Source organism: Talpa occidentalis, unplaced genomic scaffold (genome assembly GCF_014898055.3).
Source record: "Talpa occidentalis isolate TD23 unplaced genomic scaffold, MPIMG_talOcc4v2.1 talOcc4.12, whole genome shotgun sequence".
NCBI lineage: Eukaryota > Metazoa > Chordata > Mammalia > Eulipotyphla > Talpidae > Talpa > Talpa occidentalis.
The window spans coordinates 43,451,494-43,472,443 of record NW_023601212.1 but is presented as its reverse complement, the minus strand read 5'-3'; the positions used below and the strand labels follow the sequence as shown (position 1 = coordinate 43,472,443).

General features: G+C 38.5%; 1 protein-coding gene and 1 pseudogene across 1 annotated transcript; one reads left to right on the top strand and one right to left on the bottom strand.

Moving 5' to 3' along the window:
* Positions 1–577: 577 nt before the first annotated feature.
* LOC119240027 (transmembrane protein 11, mitochondrial-like) lies at positions 578–1,185 on the bottom strand (annotated as a pseudogene).
* Positions 1,186–9,943: 8,758 nt separating this feature from the next.
* On the top strand, positions 9,944–10,825 carry LOC119242196 (olfactory receptor 7A10-like). The gene is made up of 2 exons (XM_037507956.1): positions 9,944–10,298; positions 10,584–10,825. Exons 1-2 carry the CDS (start codon positions 9,944–9,946, stop codon positions 10,823–10,825), a joined length of 597 nt encoding a protein of 198 aa, XP_037363853.1.
* The last annotated feature ends 10,125 nt before the right edge of the window (positions 10,826–20,950 follow it).

Genomic DNA, 20,950 nt, shown 5'->3' with positions numbered 1-20,950 from the left:
TCTTAGTGTAATGAGTTGAGGAAACCCTTGGTACACTCGTGATCTGTTTGTTTTTTTTTAATAACAAATATTATTATTTTTCCTCATTGCTCTATCTTTGTTCATGTTAGGAACACTTTGGCAATAACTTGCAGAGTAAGGAAACTTTTGGAAAACTATTGACATGTCACAACCACAAAAGAGTAAACCTGACATCAGAAAATTCCCAGACACACCAAAGTGAGACTGTCCAATTAACAAATCAAAATATAGGCTACCAAGTTTAATTTGGATTTCAGATAAACAATGTTTTTTTGAGAAATATAAATATGCCCATATAAAAATTCATTTTGTGCTAAAAATTATTCATCAGCTTTCTTCATTAAATTTAATGCATCATAGTGTGCTAAAATTATTAAATGCTAAAAATTATTCATTAAGTTTATTCATTAGGTTTAGTACAGCATAGCACACTGACAAGTATTAAACACCCTCCCAGGCTCTGCTAACTCAGGGAGAAAAATGTTACTAGGGCAATCTGAATACTCTGTTCTCTCTCATGGCTGGGTTGTTTGCTTCTCTCCATGTTCTACTGAAATCATAGGAAGCAGAGTTCATAAATCTTCTTTACACTGTACACCAGGGTGGCCAGTGATATCCTGTAGGGCAGTCTCTTTCTGTGCAAGTCGTTCTTTGGGACCAGCTCCACTAGGGTGGTGGAAATGAGTATGTGCAGGCAGGGGTAAGCAGGACAGTTTATAGGCATCCTACTCCACCTATTACTTGCAGTAAGGGTTGAACTGCCAGGAATAGCCATAGAAGATGGCTATGGCTATAGCCAGGCTATAGCACGCCAGGCTCAACATGCCAGCAGGCAGGGAAGTGTAGTAGGAATAATCAAAGGGCAGCACCAATGGGGTGTAGAGGCAGGCAGAGCCCACCAGCATGGTGGTCTTGTGCAAGCAGTTGCCCATGGTGATCCAGCCAGTGGATGGTCTCGTTGTTGATGCAGGTGAACTGGATGATGATGTACTTATACGGGGCTTCCAGGGCCTTCTCCAGCTCTTATTCAAACTGGTCTAGGATGTTTTCCCCATTGTAGATCTCATGCACTGTGTACCAGTCTGTGACCAATAATCTCACCCTGTCTTGAGTGCTGCCTCTGGTGCTGCCTAGGCCAACATGCCTCCTTCCCCAAGTGGCCATCTTGGAGACACTCTGCTAGCAAAATAAATAAATAAATAAAAATTCGTCCAAATTATTCCTTTCTATGAGCAGGGAATAATTTCCATTTGTTGGGTTTTCTCTTATTTCTTTTAGCAATTTTAATAGAAATATTGGTGAGAGATAAGTGGAGAGGCTGACAATGGCAGCCTTTACCTTCATTTTGATTTTTTTTAATTTTTCTTCCAGACTTGTCTGGCCCTTGTGTCCCTATCCATTGGGTCCTCACCAGAACATGTATTCTACTTGTGGGAAGATTTTGGACTTCAGTGGCTCAGCTTTGGTCCAAGTGTGAATGTTGTGTGCACATATATGTCTGAACACATTTTTCTTTCAAACAGGCACACACAGAGGTATATGCATAGCATGTATACAGGTGTATGTATGTATGCACAGAGGTGCTTTTCTGATTTATTTTTTCATGTTGAGCTTAACCTATGAGAAGGGTGAAGATGACAGAAAAAAAGAGTGAATGTTTGGATTCATATATAATAAAATAATGTAGAAATACAAAAATTTAAAATGGAATGAGTGACCATTATTTTTATAATGGGTTGCTTTTCTAATCTTAATGCCTCAGGAGCATTACAGTTAATCATGTTTATACTTATGCATTGAAGAATTCATTGTACCACATAATGGGGTAAAAAATCTCCAATCTGATTCAAAATTTCAGTTCCACTGTTATAGGGCAACCCCGATATAAAACAAGTTGCTTGACTGTGGATCTCACCCGCACACTTAAAGGGGACTTTAACTGCAGCCACACACAAAAGGTTAATCAAAGGTTTATTTACAAAGAAAGGAGGAATGAGGAAATGACTAACTCAGGGAGAAAAGGAGGGAGATAAATTCTTAAATGTGTCCTACCCATTCTGCTGACCTGGAATCCCAAATCACCCACTGAGACCAAGCACCACCTGACCATGAGAGAATGAGAGCCACTCACATGGCTGGTTAAATACACAAACAGAGAAAATGGCTGCTAAATTCCACCCTCAGGTCCTTGCAACTCTCCCTTCGGTAATCATGGGATTTGTCATTCCCAGTGTTTTTTTTTTTAAGATTTATTAATGCATACAAGAACTGGAGATGTGGGAGGCGGTAAGACGATTCACCAGGGACAGAGTGGGGAACAGAATAGGCAGACTGACTGAAATACACTGCTGAGGGGAGCAGCAGGCAAGACAGGAGAGGTCTGCCTCACCATGTGTGTTGCTTCCTGGCCAGCCAGGGATTGAACTCGTGCTGCAGAGGCTGAAGATTGCTTCATAGCATGGTGCTTAACCCATTACACCACCAGGGAGGCCCCAGTAGTTCCCAGTGTTTCAGTGGAGTGGGGGTGGTGTCCACAAAACTTGTATAGAGTTTGCACAGGACATCCTTTCTCCCTAACAATACCAAGTGTAGGTTTTCAATAGGAAATATCCATACCCAAGGAAAGTTGACACATCAATAGAGAGGCTTAAAATAAAGCTCAGTATTGTTTTATTTTATATTTTCAATTGTTATTGACTTTTCCATCATTTACATTACTAGGAATTGGCAAGAACAACCTCACATGTCCATATCTGCCCATGCTTCATTCACTCTCCATCAAAATTCAGGTGAGAATGTTCTACAACTTTCCCTCACCTGTCACTTCCTCACTCTCTCCATGCCTTATGATGACCACTTTCCTTATCACAGAGTCTAAGAAGCCTTCAAGAGTGAACAGTGGTGATTGTGGGGGAAGGACTGTGGCAAGTGGGAGCCCAAATGCCTTGCAAGTCTTAGGGGGAGGCACAGTGCTGATCACCCTTTACCATTCTTTGCTATCATCCCAAAACTCTTCTCCATGCCTGCAACCTGCTTTCCAATCCCCATCTCAGTATCATGGCACTTGGATGTTTGGCAGCAGATTTCCTTCTGGCTTCAGGAGAAAATCATGGAGTGGGGGTGCCATACTGTCACTTACTCTATAACCAGATCAATGCTGGCACTGAGCCTTTTGTCTGGATGCAGGCAGGAAGCACTGTATTGTTTCGCACCCATTGCTGAAGCCCCTTGTATTAGTCTGGGTGCACTAGAGCATATGCCTTCCCTAAAACTCTGTCTACTGTGTCTAAGACTCTCCTCACCTCTTCCTACTTGGAAACATAGTGAGTAACAGAGCACCCTCCTTAGGGAGAGAAGTGTGTGGGTCAATCCAGCCATGCTGCAATGAACTGTGGAGACTTGTGAATCAGGATGGCTTTTATAGTTGTGCTTAAAGGAGAAATTGCAGGTAGAGGGCAATTCCATGCGTTGGCTTCACCTCTTCAAATTTCATTGAATAACCATCTATATTAGATTATCACTTCTTACATAAAATATGTCCACACTAGGGCCTCCCCGGTGGCGCAGTGGTTGAGCGCTGGGTTGCGAAGCTGCCCGCAGCCTCTGCAGCGCCGGTTCGATCCCCGGCTGCTCCCCGGCCAACTGAGGAGGGTCCCACATGGCGCGCAGACCTCTCCTGCCATGCCCGCTGCTCCCCTCAGCAGTGTACTTCAGTCCTTCTGCCTGCTCTGCTCCCCGCTCTGGCTCTGGTGAATTCTCTCACCCTCCCGCACTTCTGACTATACCCAGTGCTTGTATGAATAAATAAATAATTAATAAAATAAAATAAATCTTTAAAAAAATATATGTCCACACTAAATCCCAACAAGTACATGCTCTTGCAGTTGTGGATGTCAGAAACTTGAGTCTCATTGGGTTAATTAATATCAAGACGCCTGTAGGACTTGGGTTACTTCTGAAAGTTCAGGAGAGATTCTGTGACTTTTCTAATTCCAGTCTGTATTGTTATCCATCTGTGTCCCTTGATTCATGGCCCTTCCTCCAGATTCCAAGGCTTCTATAAAACATTTTTAAATCTCTCTCTGATACCTGAGATTTTTTGTCTCTCTTTAACATTAAAAGGACAATTATGATTACTGGATAATCATGGCTAATCTTTGCTTTTTATGCAGTAAATTATGTTTACTTGAGGGTTTATTAAAACTGTTGCTGGGCTATATGATTCAGGAAGCCTTTGAATCATGGTTCTGACTACCTAATTTAGTAGGGCTTATATTCACATAAGTAATGTAGTCTAGTTCTCTCTCTGACCAGCTATGCAGATAAGATTAGGAGTTCATGTTTTTCTTATTGGAGGTCAACTATGAAAATTTGATGAGAACTTAACAGAGTTGAATTGGTTCAATAACAAGCAAATCAGGGGCCTCCCTAGTGGTACAGGTGGTTGAGCGCAGAGCTGTGAAGTCGCCTGCAGCTTCTGCAGTTCCATCCCAGTCTGCCAGGGACATACCCACATGGCACTGCAGACCTCTCCTGTCTCTCTCGCTGCTCCCCTCAGCAATGTATTTCAGTTATTCTGCCTGCTCTGTTCCGCACTTTGTGTCTGGTGAATCCTCTCACCCTCCTGCACATCAGGCCTGTACCCCGGTTCTCATATGTATGAATAAATAAATCTTAAAAAAAATAATAAGCAAATCAGATGAAAAATTAATATAGCATTGACTGGTTGAATTTCAATCCTACACAGCAGAATTGAAAACTTGGAATGGAGTTGACACAAAATCAGAAAATGTTAGTTGGGGATAGAAATGATTAGCACAGTGTAGCAGAAATACGGCTCTTATCTGGCAGAGGAAAATACAAGTACCTCAGGGATGGCAAGGTCAGGAGAGTTTTACTTCACATGCATGTGGACCCAGACCCAGGAAGTTCCTGTTATATCTGAGCCTTGACTAAAGACAGAGTGTTCTTTTTATACATCGTTGTTACATTTGTAGATTGTTTTACAATAGGCACAATTATTTGATGCAGGGCTTCACAAGGACAGGGGAGTTTGGGAGTGCTAAGGGGGATGTAACTATCTGAAGATGGCCTTGATGAGACAGACCAGCTTGACCAGTTTTCTGCAACTTTGTTTAGATAGGAGTACTGAGACCTGGCCAGGAATTTTCCAAGAAAAGACTTGCAAGTAAGCACTTGTTAATTATGCCTGCATTGGAATATTAATTGCACCTGGACTGGGGTGCTTTTTCTCAGGGGACTTTTGCAACCATTTGCTTAGAGGTTTCTTTGCCTGTTCAGTAGTTAAATCAGTTATAGAAGTGAAAAATCCTCAGGGCCAACTGCTATAGCTTGTGTCAGACTGCTTTAAAAAGCATCTGGAGGTGCAGAGCAGAAGTGGGGATAGGAAGATAGAGGGCCATTGTAGATTTCACTGGTTCTTACAAATCAACCTAGTCACACTCTAGAAGTAATTAACTTAACATTAGATAATAATTCCACAAAGGAATGAGCCCCTCCCCAAAAGAAGACCACTGTATCAGTACAATTTCTGCACTGGCAAGATGCACCTTTCCTGCCCACCTGTGACTACACAGGTGACTCTCTTTTCCCTTCTTTCCCTAATAAAACTGTTTTTTTTTTAATTGTAACCTTGCTTGCTTGTGTCATGCAAAGGTCTTTGTTCCATTGAAAAGGGGAACTCTAAAAATTTTCCAGAGATAACTCAAGGACCCTGCTCACATTTCCAATACCACATCAAATAATACCCATATGAAGAGTTAATTGAGCATTGATTACTTGAGCTTCATCCCTCATGGTTGTGGCAGGCCAACTTTGTTTCAGCTGGTTTCCAGAGATGGATGTGCTTGAACAAGCCTGGGCACACCTGGGGAGTAATGCTGAGCAGCTTGCCAGACCTGATTTAGTTACCCATTCTCCAATAACCTCAATATGTTTCATATTCCTTCTCATTTCCTCCTTTTGATGGAAATATTTCCTCTAAAAAAACACAATGATCAGCTAAAGAAAGTTCATGTTGCTGGGATGAATCTATTAAAGGATTCCATGAGTTAATCTTACCTTCTTGTTTAAATACTAGCAGTCTTATGCCATCTACTTAATCTTTCATTGCTAGAAAAGTCATATACAAAGTTTTGGGGGTTAAGATTTGCTCATATTTTGGGACTTTTATTGTGCCTGCTACAGTTTTCTTTTCATGAAGCTATTGATGAGAAAATACATTATTGAGCAAATAAATATAATAAAGATTCCAGCAGACCTTCCAGCCCAGGTGAAATGAACACTCCAATGCAGGCATAATTAACAAGTTTTCTTACTTACAGCTCTTTCCCTTTAAAGATTCTTGGCCAGGGGCCTGCCCTGGTGGAGCAGTGGTTCAGCGCTGGGCTGCGAAGCTACATGGCACAAAGACATCTCCTGCCTACCACTGCTCCCCCTCAGCAGTGTACTTTGTCACTCTGCCTGTTCTGCTCTCTCCGCTCTGGCTCTGGCGAATTCTCTCACCCTCCCGTGCCTCTGACTGTACTCAATGCATGTATAAACAAATAATCTTAAAAAAAAAAAAAAGATTCTTGGCCAGGGCCTCAACACTCCTATCTAAGCAAAGGTGCATTTCAAAAGGATACAGTAGCCAGTCAAGCTGGTCTGTCTCTCCAAGGGCATCTCCTGATGTCTGTATCTTTCCCCCTTTGCCTGTCCTCCCCTTCCTTGTCTGGGGACTTTGCTGCAAATGGTGTGCCAGCTGAAAAACAATGCTATCAATGTAACAAATATGAAGACAGTTATGTATAAAAGGAACCCTTTGTCTTTAAACCCTTACTCAGACCTTACAGGGCTACCCAGGTCTGGGACCTCATGCATGAGTAATAAAGCTTTTCCTGACCTCACCATTCCTTGTTCTTCCTCTGCCTGGGTGAAATGCCAGAATTTCTACGACAGCATTAATTTTTGTCACTCAAGGACTGTTATCTAAAAGATAATAAACAAAGAATCCCCCACTGATGTGAGCAAATACACTCTTCGTTCAAAATTACATGCAAAAATGGCTTTTGTATAGAAGGCCTGAAACTATTAACCTGACTCTGACACAGGAGCATAGATTTACTGCTCAAAGAGTGGTCCACAGACCAGGAACTGCAGCACTAACATCACCAGGAACTTGTTAGAAATGCTGGAATGCTCGAGACGTTAAAATCCCTGGCTTGCAGTATCTGATGCCACAGATCATGCATTTGTAGTAGGGTCATTTCTGGTCTACATAGTTTTGTTTTTTTGTTTTTTTTTTTCACCTTCTAACTCTTGAGAGTTGTGACAGAATAAAAGAGTTTGGGATCTGGGTAGCCAGTGACCTATGGATTGTAGGTGTTCAACAGTAGCCAATCAACCACTGTCAAATATTCCCCACAGGAAAAAAAGAAAAAAACATTTCTGGTTGAGAAGCACTGGCCAAACTTTAAGTCCTGGAAGTATCCTTATAGAACTGCAATTAGGGGCCTTCACTTTGATGGATTTAACTTTGGGCTGATGACTAAACCCCTCCAAGACCCCAGTCTGCCATTGAGGATAGAGTACTTCAGGGAATGTGCTTCACAGGGAATGTATGTCCTTAAAAATTAAATCACAGAGTCCTTATACAATTCTAATGTCTGGTTATAGTTGGACAAATCAACCTATGTAATATATAATTGATAAACACTATAATGAGGGGCTAAATTACAGCTATTAATGTGACAGAAGTAAGAAGTTTCTCATCTTTTAAGCATGGGTCATGAAGCTTATGAGATCAGTGGAGTGTTCTATTATCACAAGAGCTCGGGTTTATTCCTTGTTGTGAATCATGACAGCAACTGTCTGAATACCAGGAATAATGTTGCCAGCATGAGCCAAAGCTTTGAAGACAAGAGGGACCTAATCGAGACACATTCCTCAGTCTTGGACTTGGTTAGAAAATTTTAACCCAGAAGAGAGAAATGCACTAGGAAATTAAGAGATCTAAAAAGAAGGCAATTTCATAAAGGAATGAAAAAAATGGAATTAATTTGATTTCTAACCTGACCTTTTGGGGATATGGAAACCTCCTATTGCTGTCCAGAATGAATTTCCACAGGGGAATTGTGTGCATAGAGGTTGGAGTAACAAGAGGAAATGTGACTAATGAGCAGATACAGCGAGTGATTTGTAAACACATAAGCCAACTCCCAGCATATATAACCTTGGACTGAAAGGGGCATGCTTTTGTTGTGTGTGTGTTTGTGTTGGTTAGGGGACAGATGGTTCACTCCTCCCCACTGTCTTATCTGGGTATAGAGCTCAGGTCTCTATCACTTCCATCCAATAAGGAATTCAGATCTCCACACAAGACCTTCACAGAGATCTAGTCCAGGTGAGCACAGCAACCCACTAGACCATCAGGAGAGAGAAATGAGGCCAAGAACACTTACCTGTTGTCATCTAAGAGATGGTTTACCTTTACCCTAAGGCAAGAAATACCTGTTTTTTTATTGCTTGATTAAATACTTCAATGGCTGTGTAATATTTCACAGTGTGAAATACAATGTTGAACATTTTTATATCATTAAATTGTTATCATCACTAAATTGTTGTTATAGCAATGTTCAGAAAATATGTGGATATTAAGTTCAAAGAGAGTTTCTAAGTGGGCAACTTTGTCCTCCAGAGGCACAGAAATGTCCACAGACATTACACGCTCACAACAAGGGCAGGGGAGACCTGGATGCACCAAATATCTTACAATGCACAGGACAGACTTCACCACAGAAAGACCTGCCCAAATCTCACTCGTGCTGACACCCAGAAACACAGCCCATTTTCTCTTGGGTGTAGAATATGTAAGGTGTTTATCATAAGTAGATGATAAAAATATCACCATTTCTTAACTTGACAATTTGTTTTTATTCTTTTTCCTGTTGTTGGGTATCAGGGAAGTATAATCAGGGTTGAAAAGTACAGCAGACCCCAGTCTCTGAGGAACCACCTAGATTATTAAAACCTTTTTCCTCTTTTTTCATTTAATTTATCTCTCTCTCCTCTCTCCCTCTTTTTCAATCTCCTCTCCTCTTCTCCATTGCTCCTCCTCCTCCTCCTGTTTCTCTCCCTTCCCCCCCATTCAGTAGTATGTCTTTTTGTTTTATTGATGGTTTCTTTTGTTGTGCAGGTGGCTTCACATTTTTTGACTTGAGTGTTTGAAACAACCATCTTTCAGGTATTTTCCCTGGCTGTTCCCTCTGTTGGACACACATCCCAACAAAAACTTGCATCCCCCTTCTCTCTCTGACCTGAGGTCTTTGTTCAAATGTGGCATATCTACAGGTCAACAAGTCTTATCTAAATACCCAAGAAAAACTAAATCCTCTTTTCACTCTTTTTTTTATGTATATTTGGCTTCCTACTCTTCATATCACGTGCCAACTTGTAGAATGTTACATAATTTTATTGTGTGCTTGTACATCCTTTTTCCACCATTGAATTAGAATTTTGTTTTACAATGCCCTAAACTCATTGCCTAGATAGTGCTTAAAACAAAGTCAGCATTCAATTTGTATTGCAGATATAAAATAATCTATTAGCAAAACCATATAGCACAAGATCCACAGGGAAAAAACAAATGATTGGTACAAAAATTCTGTATCAGAGGCATACTGAGGATCCCCAAAAGGAAACCATACACATTATAATAAAGTTCTTACAAAAATATAAATGGAGGCATTTCGTACATTAATAGCAGAAGTTTGTGAAAATAAGTCTTGCCATTTTCCTTTTTCCTGCAAGTCACCTGCACTACATGAAACCAGTCAATGATACACAAATTTCGGAATTTCTTCTCCTGAGATTTTCAGAGGCAGCAGAACTCCAGCCCCTCATATTGGGGCTTTTCCTCACCATGTACCTGATCACTGTGTTTGGAAACCTGCTCATCATCCTGGTCATCAGCTCAGACATCCACCTCCAGACACCCATGTACTTCTTCCTCTCTAACTTGTCCTTTGCTGACATCTGTTTCACCTCCACCACCGTCCCAAAGATGTTGGTGAACATCCAGACAGAAAGCAAAGCCATAACCTACAAAGGATGCATCACGCAGGTACATTTTTTCATACTGTTTGCAGGGTTGGACATCTTTCTCTTGACTGTAATGGCCTATGACCGCTTTGTGGCCATCTGCCACCCCCTGCACTACACAGTCATCATGAACCCCCAGCTGTGTGGGCTGTTGGTTCTGGTGTCCTGGATCATCAGTGGTCTGTGTTCCTTAATACAAAGCTTAATGTTATTACGGCTGTCCTTCTGTACAAATTTGGAAATCCCACATTTTTTCTGTGAACTCAATCAGATTGTCAAACAGGCATGTTCTGATACCTTTCTCAATAATGTGGTAATATATTTTGTGTCTATCTTACTGGGTGGTGGTTCCCTCTTTGGTATCCTTTTCTCTTACTCTAAGATAGTTTCCTCCATACGTAGAATCTCATCTGCTCAGGGCAAATATAAAGCATTTTCCACCTGTGCATCTCACCTCTCAGTTGTCTCCTTATTTTATTATACAAGCCTTGGAGTGTACCTTAGCTCTGCTGCTCCCCACAGCTCACGCTCAAGTGCAATAGCCTCGGTGATGTATACTGTGGTCACACCCATGCTGAACCCCTTCATCTACAGTCTGAGGAACAAAGATATAAAGGGTGCCTTGACAACATTCATTGTAAAGAAAACTACAAAAAGACAATTGTCCTCAGGTTCAAGAATTTTAGACATTAGAGACAAATAATCAGAAATTGGATTTAATTGACAAAGTAAGAAGTAAAACTTGTTTTATATTTTGCATCATGGAATTTCCTCTTGGACTTCAATTTCTCTTATTCAATTTATATAACTCAATTTATTGAACTTTTTGTTCTTTCTGATCTCTAACAGCTTTTCCCTTGTGGTTTTCCTACTTGCCCAAACTTATTGCAATCTGAAATCAGAAAGATTTAGATATTACTATTCACTTAATGAAGCCATATGGATTTTTTTGAATAATTTTTCTCAGATGACATATATCATATCAATTTTTTTTTGCTTGTTGTAGTTAAAAGTCATGTCCTGCTAGTCCTATGGCAAACAAACTGAGGAAATAAGATAACAATGCTTTTCAGTTTCGAGTGTGTCATCTTTTGTGTTCACTACATTAAACTCTTTTCCTGACAATAAAGATGTTAATAGGCAGTGGGCTCTCTAGCACATTGTTTTATTCTCCTCCTTCATATCCTTTCTTCTTCAGCTCAGTGTACACAAAGCCTCCCTTATTCCAAACTAACATGATTATCACACATACTACTCTTCACCAAGAGATATATTTTAATAATTACAATGACTTAATATGACCTTATAATCACAGATAATTATCAATACAGTAAAACAAAATTTCAATTATATATTATATTACAATGCAAAATGTTTCCATATCATGCTATACATCTACTTCTTCAAATATGAATTAGTAAGGTGGATAAAATTGATGGGAATGGAAAAAATACATTACTGAGTAATTGTCATGTCTATAATTGAACCCTTTTGATGTTGCTAAATGTAGGACTGCTTTCTTAGCTCTAAAGGAAACAACCCCCCTTCTTATTTTTTCATAAAAAATGGTTGATGAGTTAGTTATTATCATTATCATACTTTATATGTCACAAATATATATGGGATTCTATCATCTTTTTCGATGAAAGCATAGCTATGAGAGAACTTAAATTCCTGTCTGTCATGGAATTAGGGTCACCAGTTTTCCTATAAAACATCACTTCTCTTAGTTACCAGGAAATTAATGGCATAGAATTTTTGAATACAGTTGTCTGAAACTAATATAACAAGAAATGCCAGGAAAAAACCAAACCAGTGTAGTTTATTATAACTCTCCTCACTTCTATTCACTTTGACTGTAGTATCAGCTGTTACTGAAAGGCCATCCTACATGTAAGTGAGTTAACATCAGTCCTTGAGGACCAGGAAGAGTGTGTGATGAGCTTCTCTGCTCCAGCTGGGCTCTGAAGGGCTCCACAGGCAGCTTCAGTCTCTATGTTGTGCTTCTGAGGCAAATCCAGTGTGATGCCTGTGCCAGGGGGTCTTCCTGGGAATATATACCATATATATGTGTATTCTACTCTCATCTTCTTTTTTGCAGAAAATAGTATCAAATGTGAATTTCTTTCATTTATTTCTGATTCCTATTTCACATCTGATATTTCCCTTTGTTCTCAAGTAGGAGCAATACCTCTCACCGCTATTCACTTTGTTTTTTTTTGTTTTTTTTTTTTTTTAATTTTTATTTTTTTTATATTCTTTTAAATAACATTTATTTATTCTTTCTCATTAATAATGCTTTTTCTTTGACAAAGAATGGAGGATTTAATATAGGTTAATATGTTACAATGAATGTGTATAGTTATGTGTGTGTCTGAAGATTTAAATCCACCATACTACTCAATTCTGCATGATTAATATTTGAGTATTTATGTCCTTCAAAAATATTTCTATAGTTATCCCTTTTGCTCACAGAATTATATTTACAACATGGCTGGTGCTTTTTATTTTTTTTGTTTTTTTTTGTTTTTTTTTAATCTTAAATTTTATTTTTATATTCCCCCATACAATTGCAAACACCCCATTCTGACCCCAATCCTTCCCCTCCCGCCCCCCAACCCCCAAAAAGTGTCTCTGGTTCATAGTTTTTTGTTGATTTTGATTTTCACTTTCTTATATTCATTTTCCTGGTCCCTTATTTAAGTTTTCTAGATTCCTGCTATGAGTGAGACCATCCGGTATTTTTCTTTTTCTTTTTGGCTTATTTCGCTGAGCATGATCCCTTCCAGCACCATCCATGTTGCTGCAAATTGCATGTGTTTACCTTTTTTGAATGCTGAGTAATATTCCATGGTATATATGTACCACATCTTCTTGATCCAGTCATCTACTTTTGGGCATTTGGGTTGTTTCCAAAGCTTAGCTATTGTAAACAGTGCTGCTATAAACATAGGGGTGCAGGTGCTCTTTGGAATTGATGTTTCTGTGTCCTTTGGGTAAATACCTAGGAGTGGAATTGCTGGATCATATGGAAGCTCTATATTTAGTAGGTCCAGAAATCTCCACACAGCTCTCCATAGCGGTTGGACCAGTTTGCACTCCCACCAACAGTGCAGAAGAGTTCCTTTTTCTCCACATCCTCGCCAACATTTGTTGTTGCTAGTTTTTTTAATATGTGCCATTCTCACTGGTGTGAGATGGTATCTCATGGTAGTTTTGATTTGCATTTCCCTGATTGCAAGTGATGTTGAACATTTTTTCATATGTCTGTTGGCCATTTGCATTTCCTCTTTAGAGAAGTTTCTTTTTAGCTCTTCTGCCCATTTTTTGACTGGATTATTTTCTTTGTTGTTGCTGAGTCTCATCAGCTCTTTGCAGATTTTTGTGATCAGTCCTTTATCATTAGTGTTGGGTGCAAAAATGTTCTCCCAGTTGGTGGGGTTTCTCTTTGTTTTTGTTATTGTCTCTTTTGCTGTGCAGAAGCTCTTTAATTTGATGTAGTCCCAGCTGTTTATCTTTGTCTTCACTATCACTGCTTTGGGTGATGTGTCTGTAAAGATGTCTTTGATGTGCAAATCCCGTAGTGTTTCGCCTATATTTCCTTCTATGTATTTTATGGTTTCAGGTCTTATGTCTAGTTCTTTAATCCATTTTGAGTTGATTTTTGTGTATGGTGTGAGGTAGTGGTCAAGCTTCATTCTTTTGCATGTAGCGACCCAGTTTTCCCAGCACCATTTATTGAACAAACTTTCTTTGCTCCAATGCATAGTCTTTGCTCCTTTGTCAAAGATTAGTTGACCATAAATCTGTGGGTTTATTTCTGGATTTTCTATTCAATTCCATTGGTCTGTATGTCTGTTCTTGTTCCAATACCATGCAGTTTTGATGATTATGGCTTTGTAGTATAGTTTGAAGTCTGGGAGTTTGATGCCTCCATTTCCTTCTTTTTTTTTCAGTAGAGCTTTGGCTATTCGGGGTTTTTGGTGATCAATGAAACCAAGAGCTGGTTCTTTGAAAAAATAAATAAAATAGACAAACCCCTAGCCAGGCTCACAAAGGAAAAAAGGGAGAAAGCACAAATACACAGGATCATAAATGAAAGAGGAGAAATCACAACGGACACAGCAGAAATCAAAAGAATAATCAGTAACTACTATGAACAGTTATATGGAAACAAGTTCAACAATCTAGAGGAGATGGACAAATTCCTACAACTCTACAATCACCCAATGCTAGATAAAGAAGAAATAGAATACCTAAACAGACCAATTACAAGCAGCGAAATTTAAATGGTAATCAAAAACCTCCCCAAAAACAAAAGCCCAGGACCTGATGGATTTACAAATGAATTCTACCAAACATTCAGAGACGAATTAGTGCCTATCCTTCAGAAACTCTTCCAAAAAATTGAGAAGGAAGGGACAATACCAAACACGTTCTATGAAGCCAATATTACACTAATACCAAAACCGAATAAGGACAACACAAAAAAGGAAAACTATAGGCCAATCTCCCTAATGAACACTGATGCAAAAATCCTCAATAAAATTTTAGCTATCAGAATCCAACAATGTATCCATAAGTTAATTCACCACGACCAAGTTGGATTCATTCTAGGGGCACAAGGATGGTTTAACATCCGAAAATCAATCAACGTTATCCAACACATCAACAAAAAGAAATATAAAAACCATATGATAATATCAATAGATGCTGAGAAAGCTTTCGACAAAGTGCAACACCCATTCATGATAAAAGCCCTTGAAATTCTTGGCATACAAGGAACATACCTCAACATCATAAAGGCCATCTATGAGAAGCCAACAGCCAGTATAATTCTCAATGGTGAAAAGCTGAAAGCAATTCCATTAAGATCTGGAACAAGACAAGGATGTCCACTCTCACCACTGCTTTTCAATATAATACTGGAAGTCCTAGCCAGAGCAATAAGACAAGAGAAAGACATCCAAGGAATCCAAATAGGAAAAGAAGAAGTCAAACTATCACTATTTGCAGATGATATGATAATATACATAGAGAACCCCAAAATCTCCACAGAAAAACTAATTCAACTCATCAGTCAGTTCAGTAAAGTGGCAGGATACAAAATCAACACGCAAAAGTCAGTAGCCTTCCTATACACAAACAATAAATCTGAAGAAGAAGAAATCAAAAAAACCACCCCTTTTGTTATTGAAACAAAAAAAATCAAATATTTGGGAATAAATCTAACAAAAGAGGTAAAGGACCTATACAAAGAAAACTATAAAACACTGTTAAAAGAAATAGAAGAAGACACAAAGAAATGGAAAGACATCCCCTGCTCATGGATTGGAAGAATAAACATTATTAAAATGGCCATCCTACCAAAAGCAATATACAGATTCAATGCTATTCCAATCAAAATCTCAATGGCATTCTTCAAAGAAATAGAACAATTATTGATGAAATTCATATGGAATCACCAAAAACCCCGAATAGCCAAAGCGCTATTCACTTTGAATCACTCACCTGTGCAGTGTATTATACTCTGATCCGGACATCTTAAAATTTTTTCCTTTCAAGTAATTTATTAGATCATAAGAAAATAGCATATGTTGTCCATATTTCAGATGTACTTTTTGATAAATAGAAGACAAAGCTGCAGTACATGTTGCATATTTCCATTTGTGTCTAACTCAAGAAATTGTGTGGTAAGATTTAACAGCATTTTTGTGAACTTTTAAAAATGTGTTCTCACACAACCTCAATTTCCTTGTTTCTGAAATAATGTGGGTTAGGAAATATCATTTTAGACGACTGTTGTAAGAATTAAATGAAATTTGTTGAAAGATATTTTTGGAATTTGTGCATGGAGTGTTTCTCTTCTGTTGCTTTTATAATTTATGGTTTCAACAAATGTTAAATGTTTTGCTGAAAACAAAATCAAATATTTAAAGTATTTTGTACATATATGTATATATTCATTTGCAAATAATTTTATTTTATAGAAACATACACAGATACATGTTCAGAATGGGCCCTTATAATCTCAAATTTATGCTGAAAAGAAACTTGAGGGAAAGCCGGAGAGAACAGTAACAAAAAGAATGAATGTTGAATTAACATGTAATTAAAAGAGTGTAGAAAATTACCACAAAGACATACAGCAAATGGTGAGCATGCGTTTAGAGGATGAATTACTTTTTCATCTTAATGCCCCATCTGCTCCAGCCACACCACATCCCCCTTCTGGAGCCTCATTCATAGTTTAGTGTGCTTTTCCCCCTCCTGTTTTCACCTCTTCTTCTCCCTCACCCCTTCTGAATGCCCCAGATATATGGTCAGCTTTCAAGATTTTGTTTATCTGACTTTTTGTTTGGGTCTCTATATTCCACATATAATTGAAGCTGCCTGGTATTTATCATTCTCCTTTTGACTTATTTTACTTATTTTGACTTATCCCTTCGGCTCCATCTATGTTGTCAGAAATGTCATGAGTTTATATTTTTAATCACTGAGTTCATGCCATATCTTTGTCCATTCATCTGTTTTGGGAATTTGATGTTGTTTCCATATCTCGACTATTGTAAATATCCTACAATAAACATAGGAGTTCAGGTTCCCTTTTGATTTAGTGTTTTTTATGTTCTTTGGTTAGATTCTAAGAGTAAAATTGCTGAGTTATAGGGCACATCCTATTTTAGTGTTTTGAGGAACTTCAACATGGTAAACATAGCATCTGGACCAGTGTACATTCCACCAGCAGTGTAAGAGTTTCCTTTTCCCCACACCGTCTCTAGCACTTGATAATTTTGGTGTTTATATTATGGTCATTTTCACAGGTATGAGATGGTATCTCATGTTTTTGTTCTGCGTTTCCCTGATAGTAAGTGGTGATGAACATATTTTCATAGTTCTATTGGCCAACTGCATGTCTTCGTGGAGGAGTGTCTACTTCGCTTTTCTGTTGATTTTATGATTGGGTTACATGTTTAGTATATAATCTCTCTGTAGATCTCTATAGTTCCTTGTCAGATTTGTCATGTGCAAATATTTTCTCTCATTCAGTAGGTTGTCTCTTCATTTTGGTTACTGTCTTATGTGTCTACAGAAGAATTTTGCTTGATGGAGCCCCAAATTTTATATTCTCCTTTGTATTCCTTGCTTCTTGAAAGATATTTTTGGAATTTGTGCATGGAGTGTTTCTCTTCTGTTGCTTTTATAATTTATGGTTTCAGATCTCACATCTATGTTATTCATCCATTTTGAGTTGATTTTCATGAATGGTGTGAGACAATGTATAATTTCAGTTTTTTTGCTCCAGTGTATATCCCTCACTCCTGTATTGTAGGTTAGTTGTCCATAAATGTATAGTTTCATTTCTGGGCATTCATCTCTATTCCACTGGTATCTCTCTCTCTCTCTCTCTCTCTCTCTCTCTCTCTCTCTCTCTCTCTCTCTCTCTCTCTTTCTATCTCTATCTCTCCTTTACCCAGTACTGTGCTGTTTTAATTTCTATGTCTTTATGGTATACTTTAAGTCCCGAATTGTGATGCCTCCATTGTTTCCTGTTTTAATGATGAACATTTTGTCTATCCAGGGTTTGTTGTATTTCCATATGAATTTCAGTAATATATGTTCTACATTTTGAAAAATGCCATTGAGATTTTTATTGGATTTACTTCACTCTATAGATTTCTTTAGTTAAGATGGACATTTTGAAAATGTTGCTTCTTTCTGTTCATGAACAATGAATAATTTACATTTCTTTGTATTTTCTTCTATTTCTTTTTTTCTTTTTTATTATGAATTTTTTAGATTATTTAACTTAATTTTTTTTGCATTTTCAATAGATTTATTTATTTTTTAAATAAATTTTATTTTTATATTCCCCATACAATTACAACCCCCTTATTTTGACACCAATCCCCCCCTTCTCTGCCCCCCACACCCCATAGAGTGTCTCTGGTTCATAGTTTTTTGTTGATTTTGATATTTTCTTTCTTATAGTTATTCTTTATCCTGGTCCCTTATTTAAGTTTTCTAGATTCCTGCTATGAATGAAACCATCCGGTATTTTTCTTTTTCTTTCTGGCTTATTTCACTGAGCATGATCCCTTCCAGCACCATCCATGTTGCTGCAAATTGCATGTGTTTACCTTTTTTGAATGCTGAGTAATATTCCATGGTGTATATATACCACATCTTCTTGATCCAGGCATTTATTTTTGGGTATTTGGGTTGTTTCCATAGCTTAGCTATTGTAAACAGTGCTGCTATAAACATAGGGGTGCAGGTGGCTCTTTGGAATTGATGTTTCTGTGTCCTTTGGGTAAATACCTAGGAGTGGAATTGCTGGATCATATGGAAGCTCTATGTTTAGTAGGTCCAGAAATCTCCACACAGCTCTCCATAGTGGTTGGACCAGTTTGCACTCCCACCAACAGTGCAGAAGAGTTCATTTTTCTCCACACCCTCGCCAACATTTGTTGTTGCTAGTTTTTTTAATATGTGCCATTCTCACTGGTGTAAGATGGTATCTCATGGTAGATTTGATTTGCATTTCCCTGATTACAAGTGATGTTGAACATGTTTTCATATGCCTGTTGGCCATTTGCATTTCCTCTTCAGAGAAGTTTATTTTTAGCTCTTCTGCCCATTTTTTGACTGGATTATTTTCTTTGTTGTTGTTGAGTCTCATCAGCTCTTTGCAGATTTTTGTGATCAGTCCTTTATCATTAGTGTTGTGTGCAAAAATGTTCTCCCAGTTGGTGGGGTTTCTCTTTGTTTTTATTATAGTCTCTTTTGCTGTGCAGAAGCTCTTTAATTTGATGCAGTCCCAGCTGTTTATCTTTGCCTTCACTATCACTGCTTTGGGTGATGTGTCTGTAAAGATGTCTTTGATGTGCATATCACGTAGTGTTTCACCTATATTTCCTTCTATGTATTTTATGGTTTCAGGTCTTTTGTCTAGTTCTTTAATCCATTTTGAGTTGGTTTTTGTGTATGGTGTGAGGTAGTGGTCAAGCTTCATTCTTTTGCATGTAGTGACCCAGTTTTCCCAGCACCATTTATTGAACAAACTTTCTTTGCTCCAATGCATAGTCTTTGCTCCTTTGTCAAAGATTAGTTGACCATAAATCTGTGGGTTTGTTTCTGGATTTTTTATTTGATTCCATTGGTCTGTGTGTCTGTTCTTGGTCCAATACCATGCAGTTTTGATGATTACGGCTTTGTAGTATAGTTTGAAATCTGGGCGTGTGCTGCCTCCATTCTCTTATCTTTTTTTTCAGGAGAGCTTTAGCTATTCAGGGTTTTTGGTGATTCCATATGAATTTCATCAATAATTGTTCTATTTCTTTGAAGAATGACATTGAAATTTTGATTGGAATAGCATTGAATCTGTATATTGCTTTTGGTAGGATGGCCATTTTAATAATGTTTATTCTTCCAATCCATGAGCAGGGGATGTCTTTCCATTTCTTTGTGTCTTCTTCTATTTCTTTTAACAGTGTTTCATAGTTTTTTTTTTTTTTGTATAGGTCCTTTACCTCTTTTATTAGGTTTATTCCCAAGTACTTGATTTTTTTTGCTTCGATAATAAAAGGGATGGAGCCTTTTGCACTCTGCTCCCATGTCCGGGCACCCTGTTTCTGATTACTCAGTGAGGGACATTCACCTCCATGAGGGCCCCAGCGCGTCTCCCCGCAAGCCTAGGTCACAGGCGTGGGGACCTGTGCAGCCGTGATCTGCGTTTGCTTTTCAAGCATGCTGCTTTTCCTCACAAGCTTACCGGCTGGCCTGGGGCTGTGTGTAGGTCTCTGGGAGAATTCGTTTTTCTCTAATGATGCCTGGAGCAGTTCACTCACCTCAGAGGCGAATCCTGCCACAGCTCCAGTTCACGGGGTGTGGTGGCTTAAATAGTTCCTTTCCACTCACAGTTCTGCTTGATGCATAGTTTGTTCTTGTTGGTTGTTTTAGTTTTTTTTTTTTTGTTTTTTTTTCCTCCTTTCTGTTGGTCGGAGAGTGCCGACTTTGTGGGTGGGGGAGGGTAGCAGGGTTCTGAGCTTTCCTACCTTCTAGTCCTTTTTTTTTTATATAACAAATTTTATTTTTATATCCCCCATACAATTGCAGCCCCCTCATTTTGGCCCCAATCCCTTATTTCGCTGAGCATGATCCCTTCCAGTGCCAAGTCCTCTTTTATGGCAACTTTCTTCTTTGGGTAGTTTGCTGGAGTCGTCTGTTAATCTTCGTGTCCCAGTTCTCACTGGGACCTGCCGCTTTTCCTCCCTATTAACTTTTTGAATGGGAGATCTTACTAGCAGCGTTTCCTTGCCCCATGTTGATCCACCCCCTATCCCCCCGGAAGCTCTACTGTTGCATTTTAAAATCATCTATAATTATTGTCATACAGTAATAAATACTGCAGGCAAGATCTAGCAACAGATGCTAAAATCAGTGGGCAAAAGTTTGAGGAGAAAAAAGGATATTCGTGTAGTCTTACAGTATCTCCCTCAAGATATTTATTCATTGCAAAAGGAAAAACAGTAACTTTACAGTGAATAAAGTCAGCAGATACCACCCTAAGCATGTTTTCCAGGTTAAGATCACCAGGAACAAGATATATCAGTATTAGGGAACCAAAAGGGGACTGACTGACAAGACACATAACTTCTGCAGTATCCTTGACCAAATGCATAGCCTCTATCTAATCAAGAGAAAATATCAAATTAACTGAAATTGAGAGATATTTTATAAAATAACTGATTAGGCTCTCCAAACATGTCAAAATTATGAAAGACTGAGGATCCACTACAGATTGAACAAGACAAATGACTTGTGA